Source organism: Mustela nivalis, assembly GCF_964662115.1.
Source record: "Mustela nivalis genome assembly, chromosome: 2".
Taxonomy (NCBI): domain Eukaryota; kingdom Metazoa; phylum Chordata; class Mammalia; order Carnivora; family Mustelidae; genus Mustela; species Mustela nivalis.
In genome coordinates, this window is record NC_139021.1 from 164971755 (window position 1) to 164991787 (window position 20033).

A 20033-nucleotide genomic window follows, 5' to 3' on the forward strand; every position below is an offset into this window, starting at 1 on the left:
AAAAGAAATTCCTAATTTTAAGGTAGTCTAATCAAACTGTATTCTTCTATATACTTAGTGGGTTTCATTTTCTGTTTTAAAACGATCTCTGCCTAAACCAAGGTCATGAAGATACTCTTCTGCATTTTCCTTTCAACACTTTAGTTTCTTCTTTCAAAATCAGATTGACAATCCAGTCAGAATTATTTTTTTGTGTTAAGAGAGATCAAGGTTCATATATTCCCACATGGATTTTGATGTCATTGCACCATTTACAGAAAATATTATAATTTATCTACTGTAGTACAGTGTCTCATTTGTCATAAAGAGTATGTGTGTGTATACATGTACACACACAGACACAGACACACACACACACACACACACACACACACACATCTATACATATGTGGGGGGTGTGGTTTTCTTGGCTCACTACTCCCTTTCTTAATCAGCTTGTGTACGCAGGATATATATATATGTATATATATATATATATATATCCTACCACACACTCTTAATTACTATAACTTTATAATAAATACTGATACCTGGTAACATAAGCTATCCAGTTTTGGGAGTCATCTTTAAGATAATCTTTGCTGTTCTTGACCCCCTACTTTTTCATATGCTTTATGATCATGTCAATTTTAACCCATAAAAATATGCTAAAGATTTTATTGAAATTGCCTTGAATATAAAATAAATGTGGGAAAAATTGGTCTTTTTTCATAATACTGCATCTTCCAATCCACAGTCATGGTGTAGCTCTTCATACATTTGTATTTAAAAAATTTTTTTTTCCAAATGTGTTGTAGTTTTCTGGGTAGAGATCCTGAAAATAAGTTCTTGGGTTTGCCTGTAGGTATGCATTGTTTTTATGCTATTATAAAGAATATCATATATAACTGAATATAATGTATTTTATATATATATACATGTATGTATATGTGTGTGTACACACACACACACACATATATGACCTTCTATTGGTTCTGAGGATTTATAGCCCCAAATATGTAGGCTAACTTTGAATCTAAAATAATAAAAATATATTCTAGGGGCACCTGGGTGACTCAGTTGGTTAAGTGTCCATCTCTTGATTTCAGTTCAGGTCAGGATTTCAGGGTCATGAGATCGAGCCCCATGCTGGGCTCTGTGCTGGAAGTGGAGCCTGCTTAAGATTCTCTTTCCCTCTCCTTCTGCCCCCTCTCCCCAACCCACCTCCTGTTCCCATGTTTTCTCTCTTAAAAAAAAAAAAAAAGTGTTTTAAATTATCAACACAGGTTTGAAAATCAAAACCAATGGAACAAAATAAAGTATTTAGAAGTAGACCCACACAAATATGTTCAGTTGATGTATGGCAAAGACTCAAGTCAGTAGGAGAAGAATTGTCCTTCAATGGTGCTGGGTCAATTGAATGTGTAAATGGAAAAACATACATAAACTGGTTTTATTCAAGATAGATTATAGATTTAAATGTGAAAACTAAAGAAAAAACCTGTGGTGTGATTTCTTTACAATCTCAGGTTTGACACAGACTTCTTAAGCAAGCCAGAAAAATCACTAATTATTTATTTTATATAATTAATGATAATATTTGGGTTTATATATAAACCATTTCAGTATCCGTTCTATTAGTCTTGAACGTAAGTAAGATCCTTTTTCTCCCTTTCCTGCCTTTTTCTTGGTATTAATGAGACACATTTAATATTATTCCAGGTCCCTGCCAAGAGTCTGATAGTTAAATATTCTCTATTCTGGACATGCTGGTATCTAATACAAATTAGTACCTCTACCTCACCACAGACATTTCATGGAACTTAAAACATTTTAACTCCATTTAATACATACTGAATTATTATTGTCATGTGTTTTAATTCTATATATATATAAGCCCACAGCAGATTATCATTACTGATCTGCAAAGTTATTATTAATTTTAATTTACCCACATACATGCCCTCTCTCTGGCTCTTCCTTCTTTCTACTATTGTGCTCTCCTCTGGGTTCATTCTCCTTATGCCTGAAGAGTTACCTGTAGTGTTTCTTTTTATAGAAATCATCTTATATGACTCATCTTGGTTTCTGTTTGAGCAAAGTCTCTATTTTACCTCCACATTTGTCTTTTTCCCCAGCACTTCAAAGATGTCATTCTAGTTTGTTCTGCGCTGCTTTTAAATTTTTCTCGTTGTTTTTTGATTTCAATAGTTTGAATATGATACCTAAGTGCCTTGTTTGCCTTGTCTAGCTCCTGCTTGGGGTTTTGGATTCTTTCCAACCTACACGGAGACACTGATGCCTCCTGTCAGTTTGGGGAAATTCTTAGACACTATCCTTCAAAACAGATTCTGGCTCCTTATCTTCTTTCTCCCCTCCGGGACGCCAGTCACATCTGTGTTAGTCCTTTCCCTCTCTCCCACGCGTCTCTTATTACTCTTTTCTTTATCTTCAATCCCTCCTCTCTTATCTTAGAAAGGTTATACTTTCAACTGTCCTTTCTTCCAATTAACTGATCCTCTCTCCTTCTGGATTCAGTCAGCTGTCAACCCATCTAACTTCTTAATACCAGTTATTTTTTAAAAGTTTATTTGAGGGGGGGTAGAGAGAGAATCCTCAAGCAGGCTCCCTGCTGAGCATGGCACTAACTTGGGGCTCCCATGGTCCCACCACCCAGGGGATCATGACCTGAGGAGAAACCAAGACTCTGATGCTCAACCAACGGAGCCAACCAGATGCACCTTAATATCGGTTATTATATCTTTATTTCTACAACTTCCAATTGTTCCTGCCTCCTGCTGATGACTGCTAGAGGGTTGCAGGTTTGGTCTTGATCTGCATTCATGAATGTATCAATCATATCTCATGAAACTGTTCCTTTTTCTGATGTTTTTTTTTCATCTTCGTCATCTTGTTTCTTGATATATATATGTGTAATATTTTAAATGAAACACCCAATATTTTATATGAAAAAATATAGGTAAGCTTTCTGATTTATATTATTTTCCTCGAAAGAAGGTTCATTTTAGCTTTGGCAGACATTTAGAGTGGGCGAAAATCACTCTAATCCTTTCAGAGACTGAAATAATTCCAGATTAGGTTTCAACATTTAGAGAACGTGGTCTAGTTCTGGGGTGTCCTCACTCCTAGGATCAAGCTTTCCAGAAGTCTCCAGAACCTACTGTTGTATTATTATTTCCTTCTGAATAGTCCCTGGCTCTAATTTTTATTTCCTGAAGATGTAATACTTCTAAAAACTCTACTTCGCTTTTGTCCATAGCCCTTAGATGTCATCAAAGAGCTCAGAGAGAAAAATGCACAGGATTCTGTGCTCCTTCTCCAGGCTTCCCTTCCCTCTGGGATCCGATCTGAAGTCAATTTTTATGTTCTAGCTTGTGAGCCCTCTGTCCATTGTTTGGCCAAGACTTTCTCTCTGGCCTTCTACCTGGGAATCTGAAACGTGACCTCTTCTACAGTGTGACATATGAATTGGCAAAGTCCTTGAGGGCAAATACAGCACGAGTTGTTGGACAGCTACAATGAAGTTCCCATCTCTGAAGAATAGGATTTTGTTTGCCCAAATCTTCGTGACAATACTCTCATGCTCCTCTTACTTCTTATCTCTCACTTTCTCTCTCAGCATGTCACTCCTGTTCTAAATATATACAATACATTTGATTTGCTGTAAGCTAATATGTCATGGCCTCAGGGAGAAACCTAAAGATTGTATTTCTGTGAAATGCAAGCAACTCTGGTTGGCCTACATTGGTTTGTATCTTTCTAGTTCCGACTGAAAAAGTTTGGGGAACCTTGTATTTAGGAGAACGAGTATGGCTGAAAGGTACCTATTAAGGAAGTAACAGAAAGGAGTCCTGGGTTTCAGAAGGATGGTTCTCCAAGTGGTTCCTGAAGCATCAGCACCATCTGAGCCAGAATTTCATACTCTTAGTTCACAATTGTTTTCCCCACAGCAATTAAAATAGCAATAATGTTGACCAATGCTGACAAAGTAATCCTAAGTGCTTCATCTTCTCCCTTTCAAGTCACACTCCAGAGCCTCTAAGGCTACTCTATCCCCCTTGACTTTACTCTTGTTTTGTTCTGTTTGTTCCTGACGCACAATGCATAACCCACAGTCTTGTATATAAATGCATATTCTCAGGCCCCGTCCAACCTAGTGAATCAGAATCTTTGGAGATGGGGCCCGGAAAACAGTTTTTTGTTTTGTTTTGTTTTGTTTTTAAATATTTTATTTATCTGACTGACTGCAAGAGATGGAACACAAGCAGGGGGAGTGGAGAGGGAGAAGCAGGCTTCCCGCTGAGCAGGGAGCCCGAGGCGGGGCTCGATCCCAGGACACTGGGATCATGACCTGAGCCGAAGGCAGAGGTTTAACCACGGAGTCACCCAGCGCCCCCCGGAAAACTGTTTTAACATGTTCACCACGTAACTTTTATTCATGTTAAAGACTGAAAACCACTGAGCTATCAGAAGAACCTGGGCGTCAACAATGTAGGTCTTAATCCTGGCATCATTATTAACTTTTTAAAATCCCTCTGTGCTCACAAGGCCTAGCATGGTGCTGCCCAGATTTTAGCACTCAGAAAACACAGCTAAAGGCAGCACTGTCAGGCTTGATAATTGAGATCATTAATGTAAGTGTTTATCTTTTAGAGAACATCTTCTTCAGTTATAAGATGATAAAAATGCCTGTACACATGTAAAAATATAAATGTACAAATTTCATCTTATCCACTAACTTAATATTGAGAAATCTCAGATAACCATAATTTGTCAGTCACCGAGGCTCATAATGATATCGCGGAGATGCTACAAAATCATAAACTGTCCATTGCCAGAATCGCCAAAGAAAGTACCCTCAGGTATATTTAGATTAGCCTTAGTGTTGTGTGTATGACCAGCATGCTGCCTTTGGAAAAGAAAAGTCAAGACATCAGGTTGAGAGAGGAAGACAGCACCAGTATGTTAGGCTGAACACGTGTGTGCACTAACTTATTTTTAGAATACTATTAACGTGTTCATTCCGAGACAACTTTTGGCTGGAAATGCCAACGAGGCACAGTTAAATCCAGAAAGAACTTCCAAGAAATGACATATTAAGTAAGAGCGAAGAACACCTTGCAGTAAAACGAGATTAACTGCGGGTAAGAGCAACAGCAACAAACCAAGGAACCAAAAATAGAAAAAAATTAAATATGTCCACAGCATTCAAAATGGAAAAAAAAATTAAACAAAACAAAAACACACGTAAAGCAAATAGGATTGCCTAGAAAAAATCAGTGGCTCTAGAAGGTGAAGTGGCTGCGGGTCTGGTCCTACCTCTTCCAGCTGCACCATGAGAGTAACATTGTGCCCTTGCTCCGCTGTCAGCTTTCCGTCCGCGGTCACGATGCGCAGCCCCCGCGGGGCCTTCCCGGGACACTTCTGCGGTTTGGCGGTATACTGCTCTCGCACTCCGTCCGTACAGTTATTGGAAACCACTTTCCTATACCTACACGGAGAAAAGCTCAAGTTGTATCCAGGTCATTCCAATTCGGATCACTCCCAATTTTTTGAGCTGGACCCGCTACTGCGTAGCCTGGCAGGCGAGGGAGAACCACACTTCATGGTGCTCTGAGAACTAGAGCTAATTCATATAAAACACCCATTGGAAAGGACCCATCATCATAGTAACATACTGTACCTACTGTTGGCACTTGAAGAGATTCTTTCATTCAGTCACTCAATCATTTCGCTTCAGAGCTATGGGAAATGCACAAGAATAGAAGGCGTGGTTCTGGGCCTCACTAAATTTATAATCTTTATTTTTTTTAAAGATTTTATTTATTTATTTGACAGACAGAGATCACAAGTAGGCAGAGAGGCAGGCAGAGAGAGAGAGGAGGAAGCAGGCTCCCTGCTGAGAGAGAGCCGGATGCAGGGTTCGATCCAGGTCCCTGGGATCACAACCTGAGGCAGAGGCTTTAGCCCACTGAGCCACCCAGGCACCCCTATAATCTTGAAGAGTTACATGTGGATAATCCAGGAAACATTTTAAAGGCTATAGAACTGAGGGTTAAAATGAGTACTATATATTGCAAGGGCATTTGCAATTCAGATAAAGACTGCTATGGATTATGTGATTCAACATTAGACCCCACAGAGGATGCTGCGGTAATAGTTTTGTACAGAAAGTTGGCTAAATTTGAGAGTTCGTCCTCAATATTTTATGAGGGACTATACTGGCTAAATATTGAAAACTCCTATTAAGGAGTCCAGTCTAGAGATTGTGTAAATCTTCCCTCCTCTTTTGCTTATTTCTTTTTATTTTAGCTTTAATAGGAAAAAAAAAAAAGATTATTCTACAAATGTGTCCTATGCAATTTATAGATTCATAATAAACTAGAATCTGTGGTTTTAGAACAATTAACCTTTAAGACTTTGAGCTTCGATGTTATCTGTTCATCATCCTTTTTGTGTGGGGTCCACAGTAACCTCTCTGTGACTCGGATATCAGACTTCCCACGCCTACTTACCTAGAGTGAGTGGTGAAGCTCAAAGTGGAAGCAAAGTCTAAGGTCTTTCCACTCTTCTAGACCAGAGAAACTTTAATATAAAGGGATAGATAGGAAATGTTCTAGTTTTCCCAGCTATATGGCCTTCGTCATAAGTACTCAACTCTTTGATTGTAGCATATAAGAGAACACAGATAATACACAAAAGAATCAATACATCTGGGTTTCAGTAAGACTATATACAGATACCAGCATTTGACCTGCAGGCTATACTTTCCCAACCCCTTCAAATCTGGCCAATGTCCTTTCCTCTGTCCCTGAGTCTTGGGATCGACTGCCTAAGACCATGGTTGAGAAAGTCAAATTAAATACTGTCTGGGGAAGTACTATGAAAGCTGTGGATCACTACAAGGTCAATTATTAATATTTAATTCACCTCGTAGGGTAATTGTATAAATTAAATGGACTAATGTACACAGAGTATTTAAAACTGCCCCGATGATTAGCAAGTGCTTAGGAAATTGCTGCCAGTTATTTTTATTTAATATTCTTTCTCCTACCTGTTCATAACCTTTATGGCTTCCAAATGTCCTTGGGATAAGTCATAAATCCCATAATCTTGTTCAAAAATACTTCCACAAGCAAACTGCCCTACATCTCTGAATTCTTTCTCACCAAAAAGCTCATCTGCCCTAGTCAAACCTCTCTTTCCAGCCTCTGGAAAAGTACTTATTTTCTTCTGCTCTTTCTGCTTCTAGGTCTTCCCACATGCTCTCTGAGCTGCCTAAAGTTTCCACTTTGGGTCATAGCTTCTGTCCTCTGTCTTTTCCTGACTGTGATGGTAAAATAATAATAAGTGAAATAGTAAGAAGTGGATATGTAGAGAGTATTTACTGTGTCTGCCATTGCGCTAAGTTCTAAACATGACTTTTGTCATTTATCTTCAAAATATTCCAAACAGTTCTGCTTAAGGAAGGTATTATTATCCTCAACATACAGATGAAGAAATTAAGATTCGTAAAAGTTAACCAGTTTTCCCAAGATCACCCAGTCAGGATCCCAGACAATTTGTCTCTAGAATATTCTCTCTTTACCACTACTCTATTGCCTCTTTAAATGGAAGGAGATTGTCCCTTCTCTAAACTCTTAAAGGCTCCATATGATTTACTGATAGGAACCTTCTTTGATGGTATTGATGGTATTCCTATGGGTGACTAAAGTCCCCCCAAGGACACCTCATCCCAGGGGACAGCAAAACTGATAATCAGGAGGCCCACACTGGGATGACTGTGCCATTTTAAATGTTGAAATATCAGCACAGCAGGTGGTTATTACCACTGCCCCCAAACCCTTCAAGCACCTCAGCTCATGAACCAGCTGCCACTAATCCTTACCTTCGGAGTTCCTGCTTCTCGGCACAATCCAGCAACTAAGGGGTTAACACCCAGCCCTGCAGGCAGCCAGGAACTCTGCTCTTGTACTAGGATCCCTACTGGTTCCAGGGGTCATTATCAAGTCTGAGCATTTTAAACATCCTTCCATCTACTAGTTAAGTAAATCCATTTTAGATGCTTAGGGGTGCATGCTGCTTAACAGAGAAAATAATGGCAGGCAGGAGAGAGAAGAAAAAAAGGTGCCGGCACTGGAGAGTGCTGACATCTGACATTCTGGCACCAGCAATGGTGGCAAGAAAATGACCAGCAGTGTCACACAGTAATTATGGCATCCCAGTGAGTTTGTGCATCAGAAACTGCCTGTTTCAGAGGCAAGGTGCCATGCAAACTAAAGGCATGTTATGATTTTTAATCGCTTAGCATCCAAGCACACCTGTGACTCTGTCTTGGCGGGCGAGTGGCTACAGGGGCAAGGACTCACCATCACCACTGACAGCTAGAGAACATTCCTTTTATTTGTCGCTCTTCTGACCAATCATTACCCCAGGCTTTCCTGAATCGTGCAGCAACGGTTCTGTTTAAATCCTAAGCACGAATCCAACCCCCCTGGGATTCTGCCATAGAGAAGACTGTTGGTAATTTTTTTAAAACCCTCATTAAAAAGCATTCTGAAGCCATTTTATTTCCTGGATGAAAATGGCATCACATTAGCCCTACCAGACCTGTCCCTGAAATTTAGAAGAAAATTGTGCAGAAATACAGAGTGCATTTACTCAAGTAAGCACACACCTGCTTTTTGCATTACAGAATGGTTCTATTCCCATCCCAGCAGCTGTCCCTAGGTCTGAGTTACATAAATGAATAATGCATTTAATATGTTATTAAATGGGGCTGCTACCTCCATAATAACAAGGCAACTTATGATTATGTTGGACCTAAGCTCTGAATATTACAGGGATGCATTTAGTTGGGAAAGCATTCTTCAATCCGCCAAGAAGAAAAGGGCTTTGTAATGGCAAGGGAGTCTTTGTACAATTACTGAAAAGGAAACATTCTGCAAATGTGCCTTTGATATTACCGACCGCTCATCAGTAGATAGCGTCTTATGACTTCAACAGCCCCAACTTCAGCCATTCTCTTCCTTCCCATCTTGAAACCCCTCTGTCACCTTTTCCTTTTTACCCCCAACTTCTTTGATTTTTCTTCTGTGCTTCCTGCCAGTCAACACAGATGAAGGCTGTAGTTTTTCTTTGTGAGTGTAAAACTGGAAAAAAGCCATGAAGGTCTTCATAGTCTGTGATTTTACTATTTAGTAGGTTTTTGTTTGTTTGTTTCTTTTGGGCTTTTGGGGTGGTGGTGGAATCTGGTGGAATGTGACTGTTCACTGTGGGTTAAGGTGACAGGCGTAGTAGATTACAACCCTGTCTTTCAGAGTCACTTGTTGGCACTTTTAAAATAAATAGCTGCCAATATCCTGCTCCTAGGGGTCTTAATTGAGAATTAGTTAAATTATGATTTAGTTGAGAATTCTCGGCGTTAGTGGGTCTTTGTTTTTGTTCTAAGTTCCCCCTGGTGATTCTTATGTGCATCCCGAATCAAAGACCACTGCCCTGGTGGTTAAAACTAGTGTTGTAGAACCAAACTGCCTGAGTTTTAAATTCAGGCACTAACTGTACGAACCTGGGCAGTTACCCAAACTTCCTCTAATGCTTAGGTTCTCTGCCTGTCAAATAGGGACAGTTGCAGAATCCTGTCAATAACCTTCTTGGGAGGACTAAGTGAGATACTACATTGAAAATGGCTTAGCCTAAAGTCTGGTGCATTGTTAGAAACTTCGTAAATATTAAAATTTCAGTATTTAGTCAAAAAGTTAGCATTTAAAGTATTAAACATGAACTTGTTATTATATATCAAGTTCCTAGAAAAACGTAAGTGGCACTCTGATTGCCAAGATTATCTTAAGATCAAATCGAACCATGTCAATTTCTTTTTTAGACTCCTTCACAGCTTCCTGTGGGATTATTCAAAGAGCGTCAAGTTGAAGTTTTCAGTACAGTCCGCAGTCTCTCTTCAGTGCGTTTTTCCAGCTTCAGCTCTTTCCCAACATGTGTCCTGAGCCCCAGCCACAGTCAAGCCTACACGCCTTCTTTTTTCCTGTGCTGTTCATTCTTTTCTGAATGTTCTTTCCTCCTGTCAAGCTTTTATTCATTCTTTATAAAAATCAGCTTAGAATTCATGTTTCTCTGTGAAGTTGTCTCTTGCCTTTTTAGAGTAGTTCCCCCACGTCCTCACCGCACTGGAGCTGAGGCTCTCGGTCTTCTTGAAGGGAGGCAAGATCGTCCTGTGTGCCTTTCAAGGGAAGAATGCCATGCAACCCTCAGCAAAACAAAAAATGGAACAAGCCTTGGGGGTAGAGAAGGGGACTAGCAGTGGGTACAGTGTATGGCCAAGACTTAAAAGCTCCCTAGACCTAATGTCCCCATGTTTCAACAACAGCAACAGCAACAACAACAACAACAACAACAACAAAACCTGTGCAGTAGTGTGAACACCAACATTCAGAAAGAATGTGGTTCCGTAGCTGACTGTGCAGGTTGTCTGAGTTTTTCTGTTCAAAGGGAACAGCTCTCAGGACTTTTCCTTTAAAGTGAATAAGCAACCTTGGGATTAGGAGACCAGGAGGAGACTTAGCAGAAGGGAAAACAACTTTAGGGTAGAAGCACAAGTCATTTGTTTTGATTAGTAAAGGAATGTGACTTTATTTTGAATGCCAATTTGACGAAACAGGACATATGGCCATGCTAAACTAAATGACTTAAAATCAAGAATCATGAGAGTGACTCACGGAATCTACAGTATGAGTCAACGAGTTGTACAACTAATTTATATAAAGAATTCCCCCCCCCCTTTTTTTGAGCACCTGCAGTCCTAGGAATCCCAAATTGGCCACGGACACATCAGAGCTTGAAGGAAGAGCAGAGATCATCCAATACAACGCCTCCATTTTTCACATAGGTAAAAGCAAACCGTCTTCAGAGTTTGCCAGGGTAACATAAGAGACGATCAGCAGCTCTGGGCCTCTGGACTGAGTCTGGTGTCTCTTGCCACTGTGCCGTATGACCTGGTTGAGAATCCCTAACGCCAGTACCACCGGTGTGGGCAACCGAGCTCCGTGAGGAACCAGGTCTCCGCATAGCGATGTTCACCTTCTTCTTCAACTCCCGACCTCAGTGTCATCCCATGAAAACATGGAAAACCGCATCCAAGCAAGGTGCTCTCAAGAGTCAGCTTCGCAGCCATGGATATTTACTGAGTGTCTGCGGTGACACTGCATGGCTCTTTGCTAGAGAACCGCGACACAGGCCCCTGCCATGGGGAGTTTGTAAATTATGCAAGTGGTTTCCTTTCTGTGGACTGTAAACACATGCAGCACTTTTAGGACCGATTATTCTCCATGATGCACGCTGACAAATCTTGCCGAGCAGATCAGACCTAACATCAAAATTGCCTCCAGGCCCAGGAGCGGGGTCATCTGGGAGAAGACCACAGCCAGCCAGCCCTCAAAGCCCTTGGAAATACCAACTCCAGGGCAGTGGCAGGTTAGCCAGGGTCTAAGCGTTCTCACAGCCGATACAGAAAGGAGTATGTTTCTAGAAAGCATTTTTAAAACATTCCAAATGTATGTTGATAGTATGGACATTATTGTTTAGCTAGAATTTATGCATATGTATGTTTTTTCCCCCAGACCCGCTAAATGTTCTTACATAGATACTGAATTAATGTTAAAAACTAATGCTAAAATTAAAATTAATGCTAAAAATCTTTTTTAAGCTTCCTGAATATCTCCATAGTATATTAAGAAACAAACCCTGAGGAGCAGTAAGAGCTGTCACCGTACATTCTTTTAGGAGGGATTAATGGCTTCTCAAAAGAAACTCCACAGACAGAAATTTCTATACACTTACTTTTTTTTTTTTTAACACATCTAGAAATATCCCTAGCTTAATAGCAAGAAGAAATCTGTCCCCTGAGAAGATTATCTTGGTTTCTTATAATAAACCAGCCCAATGCTCACTTTATTTTATATTTACAGAATCTTTTACGGCTAGCCTGAAACAAGCAATGTCCTAGTTAATTTAGCAACTTAAATTTGCAGCATGTTCCCTGGATCCAAAACCGTATAAACAAGATTTAACCATATATAAGTACAACTAGAGATTGTGCTTTGTGTGTGTGCAAACGGAGATATTTATAGACACAGATGGAGAAACAAAGAGAAACACATTTAGGGTAATTTCAGCACTAAAATGCAAGAAAATACACGAATGAATACTGATTTCATTCTGCTCATCAATCAGGTAAATGTGTTATCTGCCTTGAGTGGTGGAGAGGGACACACACATGTTTTGATGCCTAGTAGTTTTTAATCATGTGTCTTATGAGTGTATGCAGGTGATTATTTGTTTTACAGATCAATGAAACCAGGGGCTTAGATGAAATATGTCCTAGATCTCAGTGCTGCCGTGACTACTAAGGGTCAAATAAATGTCAGGACTATAGATACACAACAAAACAGTGTCTCCCTTCTTTTTTATTTCACTTCAGAGAACCCCTTAGATGATGACTATTGGTGATGGTATCCGCATTTTGCAAAGTGACTACTCTCCCCTAGGTACGGGGCTACATGCTTTATATACAGTGTTGCATTTAAGTCAAACCCCAAAAGCAGAGAGTAACATTTTATAGGTTAAGAAGCAATGGCTCAAAGAAAGGAAGCACTTGCTAAGATAACAGTAAATGGCAGAAGTCATTTAAAACCCTTACTTGTTTCATTCTAAAATACATCTCTTTTTCACCAGACAAAACATCCCCATTATATTTCATTTCCTGCCCATATAACAGGCTGTGGCATCGGTATCAGCCTCCTGGCTTTCCATGGACCGGCGTGGGGAAGGCGTAAGGGCAAAGGCTGAAAAGAGGCAGGGAGCTTACTACAGAGAACACAGCAGAAGTTTGCTCACATGTGGTTCGCTGGTATGAACCTCAGAAGTCAGACATCACCAGACCAAGGACTAAGGACAGTAAGCGCGGGCCTCCTACAGGAATTTTGCATTCATTTCAGCTCTTATTCCAACTCTCTTTTCTAAGACCTAGTCAAGAACTAAAACAGAAGTTGCACAACTGTTCACGTCTATACAGCAAAGTTGATAAAAATTTTGGCGTCTCCCAAAAATAGTATTTCTATTAGGCATAATAATAACCGATGCTAGACTTTTTCCATTCTGGGGAAGTAAGCAAACCCGTGAACGCTGCTATAATATACAGGGTAAAAAGGTGACTCTGAAGGCACCTTTATAAAGTGAAGCATTACAAAAAATAAAAGGAAAGGAAGGTTTACTTGCAGGCTTTGAACTAAACTCTCAGAGGGTGCTGCTGGGAGATTTGCTTGTTAAACTTCACTGACCAGGGCGGTCATTCCCTAGTCCCTTTCAAAAGTTCAAGTTCTGATGCGTGTCTGCACCCTGGGCTCTGCTGGAAGGGGTGTGGTGAAGCCAGGGAGTACAACTGAGGATGCTCTCATTCACAGGCTGACCTTGGTCTTGAGGTTCCTCTGTACTTCATTCCAGCCTGATGCCAATACAGGATCCGTACTAACAAAGCACGGGATGCCCACGGGTGGCTAAAGCTGACAGTGGAGAGACTGAGGGTACATGGTAGTTCCTTAGTCTATGGACTTGCAGGCACTGGCATCGGGTGACCCTTTCAGCCTGATCATCTCCTATTCCTTTCCCCTGGAGCGACCTTCCTTACTTTGGGAAATCCCGCTCAGCCTTTCCTTAGAGAATCTGTTGACATTTGTATTATAAAGGCAGATGGCAGTTAATGCAAATGAATCTGTCCTGTGCGGGACTCCTGGCAGTCTGTGAGCCGGAATCCAGTGTTTTAATCCTTTGGGGGAAATATTTGGTTTGCTTCGATCCTCGGGTCTAAGAAGTAAGTGGTTGGTTCGGTGGGATTTGCTTTATAAGTCAGCAGAAACACTTCTAATTGCCAAAAAGGATCCAATTACCTTTGTGTGTTTTTATAACAATTATTATGGTACTAGGATGTTCATGGCGACATTGTTTATGGTGGCAGAAAACAGAAAATAACCCAAATGCCCATGACAGGGAATGACAAAGCAATACTAGGGGCTTTAATGCTCTCAAATGAAAAGAAATTAGATGGCAGATAGCCATCTGTCCTCTGTTTAGAAAGCTGTTGAAGACATATTTCTGAATGAAAAGCAACATAGAAAAATAACATATCTGGTAGGAAATGACATGTAAGAACAACCTCCCAAATTAGTTTTGTATATTTTTTCTTGGCATAATTTTTTGCTGACACATGCAAAGTGTCTGGAAGCAGGCCTATCGAAAGAGCACAGTTGTGCAGGAAAAGGGGGCAGGAGAGAGGGTAATGATCTAAATTGTTTTTTAAACAGAAAACATCTGTATATATTTCTTTTGCAATTACATATTTTTAAGTGAAAAGCTCAATGTTTGATGGCAGCTCTAAAGCGGCTACAATATTTCATACAAAATCTGTGCTTATGAAATGCCGCTAAGTCCACACACAGCCAAGGGGCCTTCCGGGCCGGGGGGGTTGGGCTGGAGGAACACTGCATTTTTTTTTTTTTTCTCAATTTCATCTATACTTTACCTCTTGCCAACTTTTGAGTTAGCTACAGACCCAGTAAATAGGAATATGATGGGCTGAGGCCTTTTTTGAAGATACTTTCAGGGACCGGTACCAGCTAAGGGTCTTGTTCTTACTGCAAAATGTACAGGGAGGTGATATGCCCACCAGTGAGGTGAGGATTCACACGCTTCTCCTGCGCTTTAGCCCACAGAGCCCCGTGCGAGTGATCACTCTCCACCCAGGCGCACCTTGGTTTTGAGATCAAGGCAATTATCCTTCCTGCTGATGGCTGGAATTTATCCAACCTCCTCTTTACACAAGCTCCTCGCTGACACAGATGCTTTTCTAGAAAGAGTCTGAACAGAATAGATGAAACCAGTAGGTAACTTAACAAAAACTTTTGGGGTCAGACGCTGTCCTCTAACACTCACTTATATGAACAATACTCCAGGAGTGGAGGGGAGCCCTAGGGAATAATGCCTGTGATTCTGTGATTAATAAACATCACTGCAGGATGCTTGGGTGGCTCAGTTGGTTAAGCAACTGCCTTTGGCTCAGGTTATGATCCTGGAGTCCTGGAATTGAGTCCCGCATTGGGCTCCCAGCTCCACGGGGAGTCTGCTTCTCCCTCTGACCTTCTCCCCTCTCAAGCACTCTCTCACTCTCTCTTTCTCTCAAATAAGTAAAATCTTTAAAAAAAAAAAATAAACTGCCTTGACAAGCATTTATCTACCTGGACACTTATTGCTGAATCACATTTTTAATTGAAATTTTAATAGGGCATAGATGAAAAAAATCCCACTGGACAGGTTATTATGATTTATTCATTTCTGATGTTTTATTTTATAGGAGCCAGAGTTTACTTGAATTTCACATACTAAGTTTATCAAAGGAATGGGGAACCTTATTTAAGAATAGCCTAAAATGTGTGTGTGTGTGTGTGTGTGTGCGAGTGTGTATGTGTGTAATTCTCAATACATCGAAGAGTGAGGGTCACTGCCTATACTCTACCTTGCTCCAGTGACTTGAGTAGCACATGGAATAATTTAGACCCCTCTGTACTGGGACCTCCCTTCATCAATACCGAAGAGAAATGATATAACTTCCTTGACTGAGTTAGTGGAAAAAAAAAAAAAATCAATTCAGAAACTGGTGTTAGGGGTTCCCAGTGCCCCCCACAATATCTAAACATGCTGGTGTGTGCAAGTCATAACACTCGGCCCTCTGGCACTCCCTCAAGGTTAAAGGTACTAGTTTCAGCAGCTCCATTTTCCCACGGTGCTGCATTCTGAAGGCCTCACCCACCCACCGCTGTAAAAATGCCATTTGTAGTGTTCGCAGGTTTTAAGTTATGCTGCAAATAAATCACAACTTATCCCTATATTCTAAAGTTCTGGGAATCCCTAACCTCCGAGATAAGAACACCTGAGGGTACAAGTCTGTGCTGTTTCCCCTCCAGTTTTCCTGCGGCGAGCACGAGAAACAAGAAGAGAAATTCTCAAGCAGGACAGGCCTCCTGGTGAGGCATTGTCCCCCTCTGCCCCACCTTCTGTCTTTAGTTCCTCTCTTTTTCATGGTTTAAGACCAGGATTTTCAAATGTGCACACGGGACAGCGAAGAGCATAATGAATACCCCTGCTCCCCACTAATTCACTTTCAAAGATTTTCAATAGCTGTTTTTTAACGTTTTAAAACAAATGCCACACATCATGTATCTTTAAAAGGTCTTGGGGTGGCTGGGTGGCTCAGTCGGTTACGTGTCTGCCTTTGGATCATGTCATGATCCCAGGGTCCTGGGATGGAGCCCAGAGTCCGCCTCCTGCTCGGCCGGGAGCCTGCTTCTCCCTCTGCCTGTTCTGCCTGTTGCTCTGCCTGCTTGTGCGCGCATGCTCTCTTTCTCTCTCTCTTTCTCTGATAAATAAATAAATAAGCTTTCTTTTTAGTCAGACCAAAATACCATTATCACACACAAATATATAACTATATTTAGTTAATACAATAAATATAATATAAATATTTAGGCTTAGATATAACATGATCTATCACCTGTGATAGGTTTATGGGTCAGTGTGACTCCGCCACGGGTGCTCAGGTATTTGGTCAAACATGATTCAGGGTTGTTCTGTGAGGCTTGTTTTTGATGACCTTAGCATGCAAACTAGTAGACTGCGTAAAGCCGACTGCTCTCCCAATGTCCAATATGTTGGAAGGCCTCAAGAGGAGAAAAAGGCTTACCCTTTCGTGAGCAAGAGGGAATTCTTTGGCCTGATTGTCTTCAAACTAGAAATTCACCTTTATTTCTGCCTTCACACTTCTGCTGCAACGCTGGCTCCTCCTAGATTTGAGCCTTCTGGCCGTTAGATAGAACTATACCATCAGCTTTCCTGGTTCTGACTTGGACTAGAAACAAACCTTCAGCTCTCCTTGGTGTCCAGTTTCCCAAGTCACTTTGTAGATCTTGACACTTGGACTTGCCACTTCCATAATCTGTGATCCAATTCCTTATAATGAATACACATATCTATACATCTATTATCTCTATATATCTACATGGTCTCCTATTGGTTCTCTTTCTCTGGGGATCCCTGATGAATACATCATCTAATCACCAGACCATATTCCATTTCTCCAAATGGCTCCAAGGTGTCTTTTTACATTCTGCCTGAATTAAAATCCAAGTAAGTCCACATAATATTTTTAAAGTCCATAAACATCAACTCCACTTGTGGAAAAGTCACAGAATGTTTTCTCTTTTATGGTATTTCTTTTCTTCTTCTTCTTTTTTTTTTTTAAAGAATATTTATTTATTTGACAGAGAGAGGCCACAAGTAGGCAGAGGAAGGGAAGCAGATTCCCTGCTGAGCAGAGAGCCAGATTCGGGACTTGATCCCAGGACTCTGAGATCATGACCTGAGCCGAAGGCAGAGGATTAACCCACTGAGCCACCCAGGTGCCCTATGGTATTTCTTAAATAATATTGGATAAGTCCTATAATGCAAAACATTAAAACAAACTTTTAGAATCTGATTCCATATTTATAAAGATCAGAATGTATTCCTTAAACATGTCAAGACTGGATATAGGAAGAAAAAGAAACACGTCTCAACTAATAGCAATATACTCTTGAAAAGTCAATGAGCTTCTTTGTTCACTCTAGCTTCTGCATCTATAAAATAGGAAATGCACCTATGAGATATTTGCTTGGCCTTTTTCACAGAGATGCAATGAGGGGGAAAGGTAGCTTCACAGAAATAGTTCTGAAATAATTATCAAAAAGTAAAGAAATTTATAGATTACCATCCTCCTCATCCTCCAAGGAACCTGTTTTCTTTATTTGCAACTGAGGTCTTCTTTTCAGATGAAAATTGCACTATTAATACATATCTGTGCTGCATTACTAACATGAACAAACATACTGTGCTGTAGTGAAAAAGCCCAGGTCTGCAATCAGACATAATTCTGCAAGTTTAACACTGGCTGAAATCAGACCTCTCCAGGTTGCTACCACAGACACTCACCCAGTACTGTTGAGATAACTCTGTCCTAAGCTGCAGTCCTTGGACAGAGAAGACGGGTTGAACCAAAATGCTGGAAGACACTGACCATTGCTGTGTCGCTCATACCCATAGTCACTGCAGGGGAAAGAGCCAGGAGAGACTGTCAGTAGGTTGCAAAATCTCTAGAACAGTTTCATGGTAGCACACAGCCAACTTCTACTGTAGTCAATTAGTCAAACAACAAGATTCACTGAATCAATACCAATACCAAAAATGGAACAGTTTTTTCCCCCTGTGGAATATCAGTTAATTACCTATGACAATACCCCACATTTCCAGAAAAGCTGACTTGAAAGCAACAGAGAACCCTGTGTAGAGACAGAGGCTCAGTGACCAATAATTCCAAGTAACTGTCTTTAAGCTCGGAGAGCAGATGATGTTCTTGTGAGGAGAATACACAATACTGACGGTGGTTAGGCCCCAAGAAAGCTGCAGTTAGAAAACAGGCACTGGGGGTGCCTGGGTGGCTCAGAGGCTTAAGCCTCTGTCTGCCTTTGGTCTGGGTCATCATCTCAGGGTCCTGGAATTGAGCCCCAGATCAGGCTCTCTGCTCAGCAGGCAGCCTGCTTCCCCCTCTCTCTCTGCCTGCCTCTCTGCCTACTTGGGATCTCTCTCTCTGTGTGTCAAATAAATAAATAAAATCTTTAAAAAAAAAAAAAAGGAAAGAAAGCAGGCCATGGTGGAGGCTTACGCCTCAGTGTACACATCACTGATGCAAACACAGCCACACGTGGCACAATTCTCATCACTGGTGATGTCTTTGGGGTGCTCTTCCAAGACATCTGGATCTACCAAGCAGAGCTGAGCCAGGTCTCTCTGTGCACTCTCCATATGCTTCAGAGTGACGGCAGAAAAGGAAATGTCCTTCAGGGCTGTCATGAACACTTCCCCGAGGAAAAGGTTTTTTTGTTTGTTTGTTTGTTTTTCCCAGTCGGTTAGCATCATCCCAGTTAACTTAAAATCCTCTCCATAGCTTGGAAAGAGTCAAAGACTTTTCTCTCCCTCTCCTCTTTTTCTTGCCTCCAGGGGCCTCCACATGGCCTGATAGTCTTGGCTTCTGGAGGATGAACTTGGGCACAGAGGACGACAACAAATTGCACCTCCACAGGCACAGACAAATCAGTAACCATTCGCATTAGTACGAATTGGCCCATCTGCGTAATGGAGGTGAGATGCTGGCTCACGAGGGGCGGGAAGCGAGAAACAGGCTAAGCAGCCAAGGGGCCTGTCACCAGGCAGCTGGCACTTAGAATTCTGCACGTATCAGCTGGATTTGGTGCTGGTTCAACACAGCATGGATAGGAAGACTTCAGAAATGCTGCCTACAGGACACCCGGTGTTCGTTTCTGGGAATTATTTTACAAATGCTGAAGAATGGCAGGCAAGGTCGTCTGGGGGACTGTCCAGGGGAGAGCCAAGCTGAGAGGGAACATTTAGTGACAACCACCTTTTCTTACGCTGCAGTCAAGTGGAATCACGGAAGCTCTAGCTACGGGGAGAGACTCAACAAGGTCATGGTGGGTCTTCCGAAATATTTTTAGAAATCAGGCAGTAAACAAAAATCCCATTTGACCAGAAAAACTTACAATGGCCTCATTTATGATTCATTACCCACTTCTCAGAATACATTTCAGTTAGTGGTACGAGTAGCAGATTCCAATCACAGATGAAGGCAAGAACTGAGCCAAGACTGTAGGGGAGTGAGGAAGAAAGAACGGGAGAAGCCTAATTGCCTTCCTTACCCTCTGGTCCTTCCACTCTAGACTAAAACTTAACACTGAGAACTGAAAAAGGAAAACAAGACATGACAATGACAACAATAAAAGACCAGCTTATTTTGGAACCTCGTAGAAAAGATGCCTCCTGAACAGTATTTTCAGGAACAATCAGGGAATTGGGATGTCTCA

General features: G+C 41.2%; 1 protein-coding gene across 4 annotated transcripts in view; it reads right to left on the reverse strand.

The window, feature by feature from the left end:
- SORCS1 (sortilin related VPS10 domain containing receptor 1) overlaps nucleotides 1-20033 on the reverse strand; it is a 505841-nt gene that overhangs the window by 63918 nt on the left and 421890 nt on the right. For all 4 annotated transcript variants that reach the window (XM_082714247.1, XM_082714246.1, XM_082714244.1 and 1 more), the window contains exons 17-18: nucleotides 18088-18201; nucleotides 5320-5491 (exon numbers count right to left, since the gene is read on the reverse strand). In XM_082714247.1, the coding sequence (XP_082570373.1) occupies nucleotides 5320-5491; nucleotides 18088-18201 (286 nt within the window). The remainder of the gene's footprint in view (nucleotides 1-5319; nucleotides 5492-18087; nucleotides 18202-20033) is intronic.